The sequence below is a fragment of the Canis lupus genome, chromosome 10 (genome assembly GCF_048164855.1).
Source record: "Canis lupus baileyi chromosome 10, mCanLup2.hap1, whole genome shotgun sequence".
In the NCBI taxonomy this organism is placed as follows: domain Eukaryota; kingdom Metazoa; phylum Chordata; class Mammalia; order Carnivora; family Canidae; genus Canis; species Canis lupus.
In genome coordinates, this window is record NC_132847.1 from 9,461,410 (window position 1) to 9,480,549 (window position 19,140).

The window sequence follows — 19,140 nt, forward strand, 5'->3', positions numbered from 1 at the left end:
CTTTTTTTTAGCATGCTATTGTTTTAAGTAATATTTATGCACCTTTAGTTGATTTAAAGTATGTGACATTTTAAAATAGAGAGTTTCTGTATTTATATTTAGTAAATATAGGAAACATTAATTTTCCTAAATACCTTGTTCTTTTTCTATAATCTTTTTTAACTTAATAGTTAAATGTTATTCAAAAAAAGGTGAGAATAAAAAGTTAAAATGTATATGTAAGTATTAAAATGATATACATACATGTAAAATTTTATCTATAGTAATGGAATGGGTACATCAAAATACATTTTTCAAATTATTCTCTGAGAATGTGGCTTTGTAATGATGGAAAAGTTCACAACATTGCAAGTCTTACTTTCTGAAATGGAGGATTTTTCTTATGCAGAATTATGGGACAGTCAATTCTATCCTTCTTGTTCTCTTTGTTCTGCCGAGATTGGTTTCTCCTTTTTTTTTTTCTTTAAGATTTTATTTATTTATTCATTAGAGACATAGAGAGAGAGGCAGAGACACAGGCAGAGGGAAAACAGGCTCCGTGCAGGGAGCCTGACATGGGACTCCATCCCGGGCCTCCAGGATTAGGCCCTGGGCTGAAGGTGGCGCTAAACCGCTGAGCCACCTGGGCTGCCCTGGTTTCTCCTTTTTTTTTTTTTTTTTTTAAATGACTTTTAAAAAAAATTACAAGAATTTTTCACACCAGTCTCAACAGTCAGAGCACAATACAAAGATGCCCACTTTAAGGAAATCTTTATACGATCTTAAAATGGTGATGAACTTTTTAGTAGGGTTGAAGAACCAGACAAACATACACATCTCAGACTCTTCTTCAACTAGTTAATGATAACTAGTTGATTAGTTATCTAGATTACTAACTTAGTAATCTAACTAGATTCTATTTTATTTTACTAAATAAAAACCCTTGATATCATGGCAGGAGACCATCGTCAATGTTAAAAAAAAAAAAAACAAAAAAACAGGTAGACCATAAATATTTGTATAGTAATGGGAAAATTATTAATGTCTATATATGCAAAGAGAACTTAAAAATGATAAATTATTGGAGAAATCAATTCACAGAACAGGACATTGAAAAAAAGAGCAAGTTATAAAGTATGTTCATCCTCACTAATGGTTAAAGGAATGTTTGGGGGGAAGAAAAACAACAACATGATACATCCACTTTTCATCTGTCAGATTGGCATAAAATCAAGGGACAACCTCAGTTTGGTGGAGATGCAAGGAAACAGGCATACCAGAACACTGCTGGTAGAAGTAAGGTGGGACAGAGTCACCTAGATGCATGTCAAGCTTGAATACACCTACTTTCACTAAGCAGTCTTACTTTTAAGAAATCCTATAAGAATAAAAGCACCTCTGCACATAAATATGTGCACCTAGATATTTATTGAACTATCTGGAGAAAGAACTGTAAATCTAAATGTTAATTAGTAGGTAAATGCTAAGTAAATTGTGGAACATCCATGGAATAGAATAGAATATACAAAAGTTTAACATGGGAGAAGGGAAGAAGGAGGTAATATTTTTCCAAACTCCTTTGAACCCCACGGAGTAATAGGATACCAAAGAGAGAGCGAATCTGTATCTTTAAGCCACATAGTACTTTTCTTTTTTAAAAGATTTTATTTATTTGTTCATGAGAGACAGAGAGGCAGAGACATAGGCAGAGGGAGAAGGAGGCTCCATGCAGCAAGCCTGATGTGGGACTCAATCCCAGGACTCTAGGATCACACCATGGGCGGAAGGCAGGCGCTAAACCGCTGAGCCACCCAGGGATCTCTAAACCACATAGTACTTAATGACAGAGCTGCTCTGTTGAATGAAGTGGCCTGGTCAAGAATACTCTGAAGTATTTTGATGCTTGATATATTTACCTAAGTAGAGAGGTTAAAATGTTACCCTCTGGAGTACTTGGGAAAAAGTGAACATATATTACTCAAATGCCTTCTAGAAAGGTATGTAGCTTTTGCTATAGTTATTTTCAAAACACAATCTGTTTTTTAGTTTTTCATGACTTCCTCCCCCCCTTCCTTGTTTGACTCCTATGTATATGTGGCCAATAATTCAAGGACCTAATGTAGATACAGTATCACATTGTTTCACAAGGCTTCTGAGAATAAAGAACATTTCTTAGGCTCTCCCACAGCAAATACAGATGGGTGATAGAAACCATTGTTATGACAACCCATTTCTTTCCACAGAGAGATTTTATTCATTGGAGTTGTCCACTTATTGTAGGTATAACCTACGTAACAGAACTTAAGTAATACAGTATATCAGCCCTGGATAAATTTTAAATGATTTTAAAAACTATATTCCTCCCACATGCAAAATACTCCCCAAAATTCCAATATTATCCTGTTGTTGCTTCCAGATCAGGCGTGAGCCCCAGGATCCCATTATCGAAATCAGGTCCAAGTACATATTTGGCTCCTTGATTGGGGTTCCTTGTGTAGAGTACTTCTCAGTCTAAAGACCTATGTAGTATTAGTACTAATTAGTATGAACTAGAGCTAGTATTAGTTCATAGGTCTTACACACACCAAACACACAGTTGTGAGACCGTATGACTATCTCCCATTCTAAAAAAGGGGAAATGGGAGTCACATAGTAGTACCAGGTCTATACAGATTCTAAATAATCCTCTTCCCTGGAATTTTTTTTTTTTAAGATTTTATTTATTCATAAGAGACCCAGAGAGGGGCAGAGACATAGGCAGAAGGAGAAGCAGGCTCCCTACAGGGAGGCCCCTGCAGGACTCCAACCCAGACCAGGGGATCATGCCCTGAGCCAAAGGCAGACATTCAACTGCTGAGCGACCCAGGCATCCCCTCTTCCCTCAACTTAATTCTCCACAACTCTTGGCTCTCACCCTTGGGCTATTTTTTTCTTTCAAAGTCTGAGTTAGCTTTTTTCCATAAAAGTGGCCCATGTTTTTAACTGAAAATGTCAACAAAAGAAGTTTCAGGATTCAAAGACCTCTACATTTTGTGCTCTCCCTGTCCCTTATAGTTCAGCCTAGTAAAATGGCTTTTAAAAGGGGCATATGGGTGGCTCAGTCAGTTAAGCCTATGCTTTTGGCTCAGGTCATAACCCCAGGGTTCTGGGATGGAGCCCCACATCAGACTCTGCTCCGTGGGGAACCTGCTTCTCTGTCTCCCTCTGCCCCCTCCCCCTGCTTGTGTTCTCTCTCTCTGTAAAATAAATCTTCAAAAAAATTTGCTTTTAAAAACTGTGTTTCTTCCGTATTAATTTATAATGCATTCTGAAAACAGCCACACTCATACTTTTTTTTTTTTTCTTCTGAAACGGGCTCCTCTCTGCCTTGAGCTACCTCCAAGGTTGCTGTGGTATACCACATTAAGATTCTTAGAAATTGGGCAGCCCCAGTGGCGCAGTGGTTTAGCGCCGCCTGCAGCCCGGAGTGTGATCCTGGAGACCCGGTATTGAGTCCCACGTCGGGCTCCCTGCATGGAGCCTGCTTCTCCCTCTGCCTGTGTCTCTGCCTCCTTCTCTCTGTGTTTCTCATGAATAAATAAATAAAATCTTAAAAAAATATATTAAAAAAAGATTCTTAGAAATTCTAGTATCTCATGAAAAGGGTCTAGATGGCACACCCATAATTTTTTTTGGAGATCTCAACAAAGGGACTTCACACAACGTTGGCCACATCTCTACTCCAAGACCATTTATAATCCACCCAGGTATTGGGTAATTTTTTCAAAAATTACCATGAGGCCACTGTTACATAGACCCGTGTGTGCATGCACACACACAGACAACACAGAAGGAGCTAGCACAGCAACCCTTTACTATGAAGATTGGTAATTGGAAGGAAAGCATTGATAGGTTATCACAGGAAAACAAGAGCTTCAGGGTGCTGTGCTAGAAGTATTCAAGAAGGTAGGAGGCTCTCTTGTTTAAAATCAAGGGTTGCCAACTTGGACTATAGCATCTCATGGGTAAGTACACGAGAGAACTATATAGAGCAGAATTACACAGCCAAAGATAAAACTAGCTTTTGTAGTATTTGGGGTAGGTTCAAATGAGATTTGAGATGGTCAAAAAGGAGAAAATAATTCAGGTGAGGAAGAACCCATAGACAAGGAGCCAGTGGTGCAACTGCAGAAAAATAAGTGTTCTAATTCAGGGCAGCACTCTAATTTCTATACAGAATAGCTCAAGGGTTCAACATCTGGAAACCAGCAAACTCAGTTTCTTGGAGAGGGTGGTTGATTGGATTGGCTAAGATTATGGCTAAAGTTGCCTTTTGATACAGGCAATAGTTCTAGCAAGCTTTCTTCAGAAGATGTCCCTTTTAGTGACTTATCATAGGTAAATAATTCTGAATAGAGAGTTAAAAATACTCTGTGATGAAGGTATAACCACTGGTGATCTGTACTAGCTATGAGTGGGGGTTGTGGTCTATGGAAGTAATAGGAAAGAGCATTGATCCCAAAACTTTTATTCTATCCTTGAGTTTCTAATTTGCCTGACGTTGAACAATTCTCTTACCCGACCCCATCTACATCTTCCCCGCTGAACAGGGAGCCCAATGCAGGACTCAATCCCAGGAACCTGGGATCATAACCTGAGCTGAAAGACAACTGCCTGAGCCACCCAAGCACCCTAATTTTAGCATTTTTAAAAGATGTATTTTAGAGTAAGAGTATGCAAGAGGGGTGAGGGGCTGAAGGAGAAAGAGAAGGAGAATCCCAAGTGGACTCCACAATCAGCACGGAGCTTGACACAGGACTTGATCTTAGGACCCTGAGATCATGACCTAAGCTGAAACCAAGAGTTGGTTGCTTAACCAACTGAGCCACCCAAGCACCACTAAAGTTTTGCAAGGAAAGTAGAACTTAAGAGGTTGAGAATAGAGAGATATTTAACTGAATGCAGCTCATGTAGATAGAAGAGAGGGCTTGAGGGACACCTGGGTGGCTCAGCGGTTGAGCATCTGTCTCTGGCTCAGGGCATGATCCCGGGGTACCGGGATCGAGTCCCACATTGGAGCCTGCTTCTCCCTCTGCCTATGTCTCTGCCTCTCTCTCTGTCTCTCATGAATGAATAAATCTTTTTTTTTTTTTTTAATTAACAAAACGAAGAGAGGGCTTGAGGAGTCCCAGAGAACTGGTGAGGTTTGCTGTGATCCACTGGAATGAGAGGAAAGGAAGCCAATATGAGTGATTGCAGATGGTATTTTTGCTAGGTCCCACAGGAAGTCACAAAAACTCCACTGCTGACCTGTATGTTTTGTGTGAAATAGGAGGTAAGAAGGTATATTAAAAGCAGGAAGGGCAAGGGGTGGGAAAGATGTCTCTGGAAAGGGGTGAAGATGGAACTCCCTTCATTCCACTCATGATACAGGAGGCATGCAGACTTAGCTGAGATTAGAGGTCATGAATCTGTAGAGAATCAAGTGTCACCTTTTTTGGTTCTTCTTAAGGAGTCCATATTGAAAATGTGGATGGCCAGGAAGATTTTGCCAGATGAGTACAAGGAAAGGACAACGAAGTGAAGGAACAGAAGGCACTAGCCATGAGTAGCTGAAGTGTTGGTTGTTGGGGTTAGGCTGGGTGGGAGAGGAAGTGGGCTGGGAGAAATGAAAGTATGTAAAGTAAAGAGTCAAAAATGAAGTCAAGGATGAGAAGACTAGTCAGGGTGTAGAAAGTTGAAGATAGATTATAGAATCTGTGATATAGAAGGGGCTCTGGGCAGTGCTGTGTCAGGGTGCAGCTGGGAACAAGGAAGACAGAAGTGAAGCAATGAGGACAGTTCGTGGGGTTGAGCTTGAAGACACCATGACATTCTGGCTGACTCTCAAAGCACTCATGCAGACAGTCTCCTCCTCCTATCTCAGCAGAAGAAGCCAGGTGTCCTTAACACTTGTGCCTTGTCCTAAGGCATCCAGTTTACACATGGCAGATATATTACTACAGTTCTCGGTTGGTGGTGACAAATATCACTACCAATGGGCATTCAGGCAGGAATCATTTCTAATTATTTGGGGATGGGGAAGGATAGGGGTGCATCAATTCTTTTAAACCTAATTTAGCTGTATCACTGCAGATTCAAAAGTATTTAGAAAGTAATTGCCTTATCCCTCCCTCTGATGGGTGGCACCACCAACGACTGGGCCTGCCAAACCAGAAATCCTGTGAATCAACTTAGATGACTTACCTTCCCTCAACTCCCACATCCCATCAATTTCCAGAGCCTGCATGAGCCATCTTCTCTCCAACCACTTAGTTTAGGTCTTCAGCATCTGTATCAGTTTCCTCTCACTGTCTCAATAAATGACCACCAATATAAGGTTTCAAAACAACACAATTTATTATTTATAATTATTATTTTACAGTTGTAAAGTAGAAGTCCAGTGTAGGACTCAACAGGATAAAATCAAAGTGTTACCTCAAGAGCACAGTTCCCTTCTGTAGGCTCTAAGGGAAGATCCTCTTTCCCCTGCTCATTTGGGTTATTGGGAGAATTTACTTCCTTGGGGGTCATAGGATTGAGATTCCCATTTTTTTGTTGTCTGAAGTCCATTTCCAACTTCTATAGGCCACCCATTCCTTGGCTACTAAACTAGGTCCAGTTCCTCTCATACTTTGAATCTCTCTGACCCACCCTTTTACTTTATGGAGCTCACATGGTTCGATTAGACCTACTCACATAATCCAGGATAAGCTCTTCATTGCATTGTCTTTAAACTTCAGCATATCTGCAAAATGTTCCAAGGGTTAGGGAGTGGACATCCTTCCCGGATTTATTTTTCTGCCTACCACAGTAACCCAACCTGACAGATATCAGTAACTTCATAAGCAAGTTTCCTGGTTCTGGCATTCTCCATGCTGTTTTCAGATTAACCTTTCTGGAACAACTGACATACCCCCCATGATCAAACTCCTTCTGGCTTTCTTCTAACCAAGGGTCAAATTAATGCTCTTTAGCCTCTATGGGAAAAAAAAAAAAAAAAAAAAACCCCTTGGATTTGGTCCTCTTTTGTTATTTTGGCTTCATTCCAATCTATACTTTTTCCCAACCCTCCTGATTACTTGAAAAATGTTGACTGTGCCCATTTCTCCACCTGTAGCTGCTCCTGAAACTCCTATTCCTTCTTCCAAACCCCAATCACACATCACCTCACCTCCTTCAGGAAGGTGTTCCTGACACTGCCCTCCCTCCCCGGAGCTAGAACCACAGGACAGGACAGGACAGGACAGGACAGGACCACTGAACCTTGTGCATATCCTTATTTGGGGCATGAAACACAAACGTGTTGTGATGTTCTGGTCTACTTCACCTACAAAGTGTTTAATTACCGGTCTTCCAGCCATATCGTGCCACTTCCTAAATGTGGAACTATTTTAGTTCACTACCTCTCCCTTTTCCTGTCAAATTAAGGCAGGAGCAGTCACAGTGAAGTCCACGGGAGTGGCTGGGAGCAGACCGGCTTCCCAGAAGTCAAGGAGCAGCCCTGCAGTCCCGCCAGAGGCAGCCCTGCAGTCCCCGCGAAAGGCAGCCGGGAATCGCGAATGCATCGGACGTCACCGGGTAGACTTGAGGCCCGTAGAAGCTGAGAAGCAAAAAAAAAAAAAAAAAAAAAGACCAGGTGCGATTTGGTGCTTATACGGATATTTCTAATCCATAGTAATGGCAGCAGACGGTAACAGTCCTGCGGACCTGTTTGGTGCCGGCGCGGTAAGCACGCATGATGAGCTCCTTTAACCGTCTCAACACACTATCGGGCTAGTATCTCATTTTTGCGACTTAGGAAACGGGTGTGAACGCGTCCCTCAAGCCAGGCCTGGCCCCTCGCACCCAGGTCCGTCCTTCCAGTCCGGACCCAGCTCTGCCTTCTAAGGAGCACCCGCCGCGCCGCCCCAGCGTCGGACTGGGTGCGCCCAGCGCAGGGCACCTGGCTCCTCCCCGTCGCCCCTGACCGCCTAGGGCCCTCTGCCGGGTGCGCCCAGCGCAGGGCACCTGGCTCCTCCCGGTCGCCCCCGACCTCCTAGGACCCTCTGCCGGGTGCGCCCAGCCCAGGGCACCTGGCTCCTCCCCGTCGCCCCCGACGTCCTAGGACCCTCTGCCGGGTGCGCCCAGCGCAGGGCACCTGGCTCCTCCCCGTCGCCCCCGACCTCCTAGGACCCTCCGCCGGGTGCGCCCAGCGCAGGGCACCTGGCTCCTCCCCGTCGCCCCCGACGTCCTAGGACCCTCCGCCGGGTGCGCCCAGCGCAGGGCACCTGGCTCCTCCCCGTCGCCCCCGACCTCCTAGGACCCTCCGCCGGGTGCGCCCAGCCCAGGGCACCTGGCTCCTCCCCGTCGCCCCCGACCTCCTAGGACCCTCCGCCGGGTGCGCCCAGCCCAGGGCACCTGGCTCCTCCCCGTCGCCCCCGACCTCCTAGGACCCTCCGCCGGGTGCGCCCAGCCCAGGGCACCTGGCTCCTCCCCGTCGCCCCCGACGTCCTAGGACCCTCCGCCGGGTGCGCCCAGCGCAGGGCACCTGGCTCCTCCCCGTCGCCCCCGACGTCCTAGGACCCTCCGCCGGGTGCGCCCAGCGCAGGGCACCTGGCTCCTCCCGGTCGCCCCCGACCTCCTAGGACCCTCCGCCGGGTGCGCCCAGCGCAGGGCACCTGGCTCCTCCCCCTCGCCCCCGACCTCCTAGGACCCTCCGCCGGGTGCGCCCAGCGCAGGGCACCTGGCTCCTCCCCGTCGCCCCCGACCTCCTAGGACCCTCCGCCGGGTGCGCCCAGCGCAGGGCACCTGGCTCCTCCCCGTCGCCCCCGACGTCCTAGGACCCTCCGCCGGGTGCGCCCAGCGCAGGGCACCTGGCTCCTCCCCGTCGCCCCCGACCTCCTAGGACCCTCCGCCGGGTGCGCCCAGCCCAGGGCACCTGGCTCCTCCCCGTCGCCCCCGACGTCCTAGGACCCTCCGCCGGGTGCGCCCAGCCCAGGGCACCTGGCTCCTCCCCGTCGCCCCCGACGTCCTAGGACCCTCCGCCGGGTGCGCCCAGCGCAGGGCACCTGGCTCCTCCCGGTCGCCCCCGACGTCCTAGGACCCTCCGCCGGGTGCGCCCAGCGCAGGGCACCTGGCTCCTCCCCGTCGCCCCCGACCTCCTAGGACTCTCCGCCGGGTGCGCCCAGCCCAGGGCACCTGGCTCCTCCCCGTCGCCCCCGACCTCCTAGGACCCTCCGCCGGGTGCGCCCAGCCCAGGGCACCTGGCTCCTCCCCCTCGCCCTCCTCCCCGTCGCCCCTGACCGCCTAGGGCCCTCTAGCTCCTCGTCTCAGCTCCGCTCGCGACCTTCGTGCTCCTGGTGGCCCCGCCCCCGCCCGGCCCAGGCCCCGCCCCCGGCCCGCTCGGCCCCCCGCCCCCTCGCTCCTGGTCTCAGCTCCGCCTCTGGCCTCGGAGCTCGTCGTGGCCCCGCCCCTGCCCAGCCCCCAGCCCCGGCTCCTGGCCCCGCCCCGGCTCCCCGGAGCCCCGCCCGGCCCGCCCCGCCCCCGGCCCCTGGCCCCTTTTCTCCCGCCCGCCCCGGCGATCGCCCGCGCTTGCTGGCCGGTCCGCGGAAGCCCGCGAGCGTTGGAGCCCCAGGCGCGCCGGGCGCCGTCAGATCCCCAGGCTCGCGTCTGAGTCCCGGCGCCGCCGCGCCCTCTCTTCCGAGTAAGTGCCCCCGGCGTGCGGGTCTCGCACCTCCGTCGCGGGGCTCTCGCGGCCGCCGGGCGCGCGGGCTGCTGCTGGGGGCGCGGCGCGCTCTCCGCTCCCGGCCTTTCGGGAGGGGACCTCTCCTCGACGGGGACGGGGACGGGGACGGCGCGCGGGCGTGCGTGGTGCAGGGAGCGGGCGTGTGCGGGTGCGCGCCGGCACGCTCAGTCCCGGAAACCCCCCGAGGTGTGTCGCCGGGTGTGCGTGGCGGCGGCTGAGAGCCCGGCCGGCAGCCCCGCCGCCCGGCCCGACCCCGCTTCCACCCCCGCCCTGAGCCCCGCTCGCGGTCGCGGTCGCCTCGCTCGTCCGTCCGTCCGTCCTTCCTTCCTTCCGTCGCTCCCTCCTCCTGGGGCCGCGGCCCCCGCTAGGTGTCACGCCGCCTCCTAGCAGCTCTCGCCGGCCAGAGCCCTGCCTGGGTCATCCACGCCCCAGGCGCAGGCTGAGACCGTAAGCGAACCCCGCGCTGCGAAAACCGGCGGGCGAGGGCTTCTGCCTTGCGATCGCGCGATGGAGACTGCGCTTGAAGAAGAGAGTTGTGTGTGTGTGTGTGTGTGTGTGTGTGTGCGTGTGTGCGTGTGTGTGCGTGTGTGTGCGCCCTTGCACGCGCTCGTGTGAGACTCGAGCCTTAAGCGTCTGTTGGAGGAACACCTGATGAGCGCCTTGGGACCCAGAGAGGCTGATAGGTATGTTCAAGACCAGGCTGACCAACCAAACTTAGACACCTAGAGGATGCTTATTGATTGTGGGACACCGTAGTGCTGAAGCCGGCTGATTTCCTGAAACGCTAGAACTGGTAGAAAGAGCAGTACCCTGAGGGGGGTTGGAGGGAAGGAGACCCTAGTGGAGAGCCCAGCCTTGCAACAACAAAATCTCTGATTTACTTAAGACTGGTAATTCCGTCTCTCTGTAAGTTATTTTATTGGGGGCAGTGGGGTGCTCAACACTCTCTCGACTTAGAGTACATTTCTGCATTTTAAAAAAGTCAACTGATAGCCTCACCGTCCTCGAATCCATCCATGAAATGATTCCCCTGGTTGGTGAAGAGGTTCCATCCAATTCCAATAGTCTCTGAATTCTTCTGTATCTCACTCTGCCCTTGCTGTGTTTGTTCTTGGTGTGAAAGTAGAGATCCCCGTGCCATTTCCCCACTTCATGGATAAGAATTCATTTAAGACCTACTGATAGGGAAACGACGTGCTGAATAGAAATTTTTCGTTGAGGTGTAAGTAAAGATGGCAGAAAATTCTGTGGCTAAAGGAAATCACCAGAACAGAGCAGCCTTTACGTTGCCATTGTACATTGGCATATGAAAGCCAGAGCTGATAAATCACTTTAAGTGCTGCTTATCTCAGCAGATATTTTTATCCTGGTTTCAATCCTGTGTTACACAAAAGTGTTTCCACAGTGTTTTAACTAAGGAAACATTATGCTGTGAAATGTAAACATATGACTCCATCTCTCTTAAAGGAAAGAAAGAATTATCACACTTAATTAAACACCTGGAAACATTTATTGCCACCTTCTAATTAGATCTGTCATGGGGAGTTAAGTCAGCAAGTTATTGCTAATTCTCTAGCTGGTAACACAATTAGCTTTTCTGTAGATTTTTTGGACGGCTGTTCCCCTCCATACGCATTCATTTGCCTCCACCACCCCTTTGCCCACCTTTTGAGTTTTTACCTGTTATTTGAGTAAATCGTTTCGGGATGTGGATGCCACCTACCTCCTATAAAACGTGAAGGCTTTAGACATTGAATGTTTTGCATTCACCATTTTGCATGAACAGATGCGGGCCTTATAAGCCGTTATACTCATCTAGATTATCGCATAATATAAGAATCATTGAGAAATCACTACATCTAAGAAGATTCCCCCAAAAGTGCAGCGATTCTGCGCAAGTCAGCCCTTACATTTTTTTTCCTTAAGGGAGACTTTTCATCTATTGTGCCTTTTGGTCTAGAGTGCTTAAATTCAATGAGAAATGAGGTGGCGGGAGCTGGAATATCTCCTCTTCGTGGTTCTTTAATTTTCTGTTTCTGACTATATTGCCAAATACAGTCTTCACCTTTGTAGCAGGGTGTTTTGAGTACAGGCCGTCCTGGGTTCCCAAACCAATGGCCAAAACTGAGGGTGACACCCTCCCCGCCGCCACCACCGCCCCACTGGAAGAGTATTTTATGAGGCCTATTCTCTGCAGATCTTGGTTCTGTTGTAATTGGAGGAAAGGGTGTGTGGAGAGAAATGATTGCATCCACACAGGACTCGTTAGGAAATGCCATGGGGGAGGAGGGGCAGATTTCTAGATGGTTTCTGCCTTGGGGAGCTTCAAATGGCCGATTCTTGCTGTTGGGTCTCTACTGCACTGGGCCCTACCTTGGTCTCTGAGTTCAGGGATCCAATTAACCCTCTTCTGCTTGGGACAGCCCCTCGGATGGAAGACATTTCCTTCTTGAAGATTTCACTGGTGCTCACGCACAACTGTGTGAGCTTTGCTACCGCACCTCACAGGATGGTCTGTTCCCCATCCCCTCCACTTTTGTACACAGCGAGGGGACCGAAGGCGGGGTGACCCTCAGGAGGTGGATAAGGATCAGTGATAAGGAGTGAGGGCCACCTGTTTTCTCACAGAGAGGAAAGGCAGTGTTCGTGCCACCCCAGTCCCAGGAGCACAGACTTGGGCCATGAGACCATGCACAGGGGCCAACCTGGATAAACACACACACACACACACACACACACACACACACACAAACCAAAAAACCAAGTGGACAATTTACCCCTGTTTGGCGTTCTCAGGCAGCTCAGGTGTGAGACCGAAATTAAGGGCAGGCCCTGTGTGTGGTGCTGGATTAACTTTTATCACCTCGCCCCTCCTCATGCTGCCCACATCCTGCATTTAATACCCAGTGCACACAATAAGAACTCAACAAACACTAAACAGGAGCTTTTAACACCCCAACCTTTACGTTTCCCTGCAGGTAACAGTTTAGTTTCTACTCTCCTGTCCCTCGTTTTGAGGAGGATGATCCTGGAGTCTGAGTTGACTGCAGCTTCTAGACTTTTATCCGCGAGCGATTCTTACCCACAACTTGAAAATGGATGATTCTTTGAGGGTTAAAAAAAATTGAGTGAACCTTGTTGCAAAACGTAAATGAGGTCAAAGAGTATCCAGTGGACATTAGTTTACTTCTACATTTTGGAATCAGAGGAGGAAATGAGCTACGACTGGAGGGTAGATAATTCTGGAAACAAGAGGCACCAGGCACTTTAGAAACGCTCTGGCCTATGAGTCTCAGACCGTAATATCTGCTGTTACACAAATCTGGAGGTGTATCCCCTCATACAGCTCGCAGGACGGGAGCACCGTTCATTCTCACAGCAGGCATTTATTGAGCTCCTCCTGTGTGTACTGCACCACACAGCCGTCTCATGTTCACAGGGAGGGTCCCAAGAGGCCTGGCAACTTGCAGGAAAATGTTGCTGAGAATGGGCCCCTGCAGGTAAGTTGACGAGGGCAAAAGTGGGTTTAGAATTCTTCTGTTTTGTGCAGGAAAGGAAAGGTACTTCCTTAGGATAGAAGAGCCACTTGCAAAATACTTTTATTTCAAAATAATAAGAAGCTGAAATAGGCACATTTCTTCTGATGTCCCTTTCAAATGTAATTGCCATAAGCCTGATTTCCTAGGATTCTGTTTCCTTGGCCTTTTATGTCCAGCAGAGAAGTTACCTGAGAAACTGGTTTTAAAATGTCACAGGCTCTGCGATAATCAAGTAATACCCACGCATCCTTTTAGAGAACCGTTGCTTTTCCTCTAGAATCAAGTATTTATGGTTCAGAACCAAGGTAGCAGAGGTTCAGAACCAGCTGCAAAGCTGGATGGGAATTGACAAGTTTGTTTTCCCAAGGTGTGCTTTTATATATAGAACGAGAGGAGTTATAGACTGATGTGGTGATATTTCTCTCTAGGTGACTGGGGGGCCAGGCGTACAGCAGTCTGCCCCACCAAAGAGAAAAAAAAATGGATGAGAGGTCCCAGGAATGGGCCTCTGCTCAAGCACCCCAAGCTGACTTATAAACAAATCAAGATTTGTTTCTTTAATAATAGAGAATGGAATTAAATCCAAAATACCACTTGTAGTTTCCATAAACATTGGGAATAAGGATGACTTTTTGTTTAGTCACGAAATAGTTGGTTCACATGACTCTGCAGGACTCAGCTGTCCCTGTCTCTGCCACACTGGCTGTGTGACTTTGGATAATCCACTGAAGCTCTCTGAGGCACTTTCTCCCCCTGAAAACTGGGGATGGTATTTACTCCATGGGTTTTGTTATGGGGATTAACACAGAATGTTCCTCTCCTGTCGCCCAGTGAGTAGAAGACACTCAGCAAAGGGTGGGCTTTTCTGGATTGGCCGAACTGGTCTCATTTCAAGAGGATGATGTTTGTACCGGGTCACAGTGGAGTGGAGAGGAAGAGTGATAACTTGTACCACATGTGCTTTTAGCATGAACTTTCTTTTCTTTTTTTCCTATAATGATGCCAGAGGAGCCCAGAGCATGGGGTGAATATAGCACAATTTCAATGATTCCCAGCTGCAGGGTCATGTGATTATGTAGGGAAATCTTGCGGCGGTGGCTGCTGCTGCTGCTGCTGCTAAAGAGAAATGAGCCAGAGCAGGGCATCTGGGTTTTATATATCTGAGCATGAGAAGAGCCACAGCATCCTGGAAGCCTCCCTGTGCATGAGGGAAGCATTTTTCTTTTCTTTTCTTTTCTTTCTTTTTTTTTCCTTTCTTTTCCTTTCTTTTCCTTTCTTTTCTTTTTTCTTTCTTTCTTTCTTTCTTTCTTTCTTTCTTTCTTCTTTTCTTTTCTTTCTTTTCTTTTCTTTTCTTTTCTTTTCTTTTCTTTTCTTTTCTTTTCTTTTCTTTTCTTTTCTTTTCTTTTCTTTTCTTTTTTCTTTCTTATACAGAACTTGGGGGCAGGGGGCTGGGCAAGAGGGAAAGAGTCTTAGTCAGGCTCCATGCCCAGCACAGAGCCTGACCAGGGGGCTTGATCTCATGACCCTGAGATCATGAACTGAGTCAAAATCAAGTCGAATTTGACGGAGCCACCCTGGACCTCCAAGAGGGAGCTTTTAAAAGACCTCTTACAGTTAAGATGTGAGTAGTGGGTTGGCCTTTCACCTCTGGAGGCCCTTTTTTTAAAACAGGTATTGGATGAAACCGGATTATCCAAGACAGACAGGCAGATGTGTCTCAGCTGCCCTTGGTGTCCCAAAGGGACCTGGGCAGGCACATCCTCAGGGGAACTTGGGAGATTTCCAGAAGGCAGGAATGCATCTTCACGGTTATCCCCTGGGTCAAGGTCTGCTAGGCACACTTCTTTCTCTCTCTCTCTGCAGACAGTACCCTCACGTATATTTGAAATGAGCCAACCTTCTCCATGCCTGACCATTAAAAAAAAAAAAAAAAAGAAGTTTCTTACAATATGACTGTCAACCCAAATGAAGGAGGCAGGGCTTGTGGTGTGTGTGTGATAACCTGTCTTCACCTGTTCCTACCACAAGCCCCCGAGCTGACTATGTTCATGTTCTCCCACACACACAGTCATGACAAAGGAATTCTGCAGAAATGCCAGTCTTCTGAGAAAATCTGCAGACACCATGTTGGCAACAGGTTGCAGAGTTCAGAACAAACTTCGATGGTTTCAGACCTTTACAGAATAAGTCTTGGGACTTGGTTCCACCACTCAGTGATCAAGGAAATAACCCCTTTGTTTTTTCTTTCTTCTTTCTTTAAAAACGGAGGTCATTTTCTGGGAAAGGCTGGTATTTGATTCTATAGAAAATAAAACTATGGAGCAGTCCCGACCAGTGGTGGAACCCTGTGTGCCTGGGTGAAGGGATGGGCTCCCAGTAACTCACAGAGTGTACCTGGGAGAGGTGAGTGAGCTCAGACCTCCCCTCCATGTGGCACACCCTGAGCCATTTGGCTCTTTAGCTTTGTTGGCCTCAAGTGCTCAGGCTGCTATGCCTTGGCAGGTAAGAGACCATGTGTCAATAGCCTTCTGAGGAGCAGGGGGTCCCTGCTATGTGTACCCCAAATGGGATGCTTTGAATGCCTGAGGATCTGGGCAGCTGCAAAGGTGAGAGACCACGTGAAGCTCTAAACTTTTCCAGCATGCTGCTATAGTGTAGGTCAGAGCTCCCAACCTGCCTTCAAATCAGAATCACCTGGGACCCTTGATACAAAAGGTGCAGATTCCTGGGTTCCACCTATGATGGCATCACAAGGGCTGGGCCTGGGAATCTGAATTTCTTACCCCCCAACCCCTCACCCCCAGCCCCTTACCTGATAGCAAATTCTAAACTCCAAGCCTGTGAGAGCAGTTTTAATGTCTGGTTCTGTGAAGGAGACCATTCAGGCAGCAGGTACCTGTAGGGTTGCTTTTTGTTTGTTTTGGGGGGCCAGTGGTGGTTTGGGCAGTGGAAAGAGCAAATCTCTTGAAAGTACAGAGTGGTTTTTTTAAAAGTTTAAAGAAGATTAAAATGAACTTGCCCAAAATGAACACCTGTGTACCCACCCTAAGAAATAACAAAGTGGTTTTTCTAGTAGGTCCTCACTGGGTTGAGCAATGTTGACCAACGGTTAGGTCAGAAATGAAAAATAACAACCAAAACCAAGAGTGGTGTCCCATGAATAGATCCAGGAATTGAGAGCCCTGAAGCAGAGACCCTGGTAAATATGCTCAGTATTTGTTAGTTAAAAGTCTAGATGACTTTGCTGACATCATCGGGTAGTGTGCTGGCTGCCAGGGGCCCATCTCCTGTGGTTTTGTAGGTCACTCATGGGTTGGCCGCCCCTTTTTCAAGAGTGACAGATGTTGGGAGGAGCTCCAGACCCAAGACTGGGTCACCAAGTGGCCAGTGAGGCCTCCTCTAGGTTCCCTCAGGTCCCGCGGCCCCTCAGGGCTCTCCTGTTCTCAGAGTGCCCCTCTCATTTCAAAATGGTGGGCGGTGGCAAGATGGAAAGCGCAGTTTCTTTCTTTGAAGCCACCTTGCTGTAACTTCCTCCACTTCCCCTTCCTCCTCCTTTTTTAAAAAAAATTCTTTTTCTTTTTCTTTTTTTTCTTTTTTTGCATTTTGAATGGGGCCAGTACTTGAGCCTTTCTTCTCTTCTGAATTCTGGTCACTTTTCAATGTACTATATTCCATTAAGGCCAAGGAGTATATTAAAAGTCTGCATCTGCTGATACATAATAGTAGTTTGAGCAGAGCCTCTGCCTTTCCCTCAAGGTTTAAATATTTGACCAGAGACCAGTAAGGATGAAAAGGGACTAACTTGAGGCATGCTTGAGCCCCCCACCCCAGGCACCTGCCCTGCAGCACAGCAGGGGGCGCCAGCGAACCTTGCAGTTTGGGAAGAGGGGCCATTGTAGGAGGTTGGGTGGTAGGTACTCACCTGGACTCTTGAGTTCCCTCTGGGCACACCTAATCAAATGTACCTTCCATCTGTCTCTTGTAAGTTCTTTCCACACACACACCCTCTTTTTTTGTTTAAAAATTTTATTTATTTGAGTGAGAGCATGCAAAAGAGAGAGCATGAACAAGGTGGGAGAGGGAGAAGCAGGCTCCCTGCAGAGCAGGGGACCCTACTCCAGGATCCCAGGATCACGACCCAAGCCAAAGGCAGATGCTTAATGGACTGAGCCACCCAGGTGCCCCAGGCCTGCTCCCTTTTATTGTTGCCCCTAGGGTTTGTATATTCCTGATAATAAATAGTATGCTGTATCACTGTATCAGTTTGCTGGGGCTGCTGTAACAAAATACCAGACTGGAAGGCTGTACCAGCAAATATATACTTTTCCCAGTTCTGGAGACTGGAAGGCTAAGATCAAGGTGTCAGCAAGTTTGGTTTCTCCTGAGGCCTCTCTCTGTGGCTTGCAGATGACCACGTTCTGTTGTTCCCTCCCCTGACCTTTTCTCTCTGCACACATCCCTGGTGTCTCTCTCTTGATGTAAGGACACTGACCCTTTTGGATTAGGGCCCCACCCTTGTGGTCTTATTTCACCTTAATTATCTCTCTCTCTCTTTTAAAGATTTTTTGTATGAATGTATGTATTTATTTATTTATTTGAGAGAGAGCACAAGCACGAGGTGAGGGGCAGAGGGAGAGGGAGAAACAGACTCCCGGCTGAGCATAGAGCCTGATGTGGGGCTCCATCCCAGGACCCTGGGATAGTGACCTGAGCCGAAGGTAGACGCTTAACCACTGCGTCACCCACATGCACTCTTAAGGGCCGATATCCGAAGACTGTCTGTCATATTGGAGATTGGAGCTTCCAAATATGAATTTGTTGGGGGACAGGATTCTCTCTGTAACAGTCACCTTTGTAGAGGGTATTACAAACGATAGTCTTTTTTTTTAATTATTTTTTTTCAAATAATAGTCTTTATGTGAGCGTCATACAGCATACATCTATAGCATAGTGTTCAGAAACCACGGTTATTATTTTTCACTTTAAACAACTATCTTTTGAAAAAATTAAAACGCGAAAAAAGTTTTTTTCCTACTTGTCTACTTATTTACTATATTTGAGGCTCTTCATTCTTTAATGTAGACCTATTTCCATCAGGATATTTTTTTGTCTTTCAGTCTGAAGAGTTTCATTTATTATTTCCCATAGCTCAGATCGACTGGCAACAAATGCCCTCAACTTCTTCTGTGCATGTGCCTTTCATGTTTGTGCGTCTAACTTCCTTCTTATAAGGACACCAGTCATACTGTCTTGGGGCTTTCCCTAACAGCCTCATTTTAGTTGAACATGTCTTTAAAGATCCTATCTCCAAATACAGTCCTATTTTGAGGTACTGGGGGTTAGGGCTTCAACATTTGAATTTTGGAGGGGGGAAAAATGCAGGCCATAACAATCAGGATGCTTTAGGTGGCATGTAAGAGAATGCCCACCTAATAGGTTTGAATAGTAAAGTCATTAAATTATCTTTTGTGAAGGGCAGTCAGAGGTTGGTCCAATCCAAGGCTGAACCAGTGGCTCAGTCAATATCACCAGGAACCAGCTTCCTTCTGTCCTTCTACTCTCCCATCATAACCGTGTTACCTTTTCTTCTGAAGACTTGTTGCCTCATGGGCCGAAAATGGTGTCCTCAGCACCAGGTATCACACCCTGTCCCTAAACCCATCCAAAGGCAAGAAGTGTATGTGTGTATGGAGGGGAGAGGTGGGGCACAGAGAGGGCAAAGATCAATCTGTTCTCCTGCAGTGTCCATGTCTTTATATCGGGGGGTAGAATCTTTCATGAATCTCCTCAGACCTCACCGGGCAGACCTGAATCATGGCTACAAGAAAAGCTGAGAATGTGAATGGCAGTTGTTAAGGGAAAACCACTGTGGGAGGT

General features: G+C 47.8%; 1 protein-coding gene across 3 annotated transcripts in view; it reads left to right on the forward strand.

Moving 5' to 3' along the window:
* Window positions 1-9,535: 9,535 nt before the first annotated feature.
* The window catches only part of TNFAIP8 (TNF alpha induced protein 8), a 113,201-nt gene continuing 103,596 nt past the window's right edge, over window positions 9,536-19,140 (forward strand). Inside the window, exon 1 of one of the 3 annotated variants that reach the window (XM_072840652.1) lies at window positions 9,536-9,682. In XM_072840652.1, the coding sequence (XP_072696753.1) occupies window position 9,682 (1 nt within the window). In that variant the 5' untranslated portion in view covers window positions 9,536-9,681. Of the gene's footprint in view, window positions 9,683-10,124; window positions 10,408-19,140 lie in introns of those variants that run through there. The other 2 variants (XM_072840650.1, XM_072840653.1) reach the window with 2 other exon arrangements.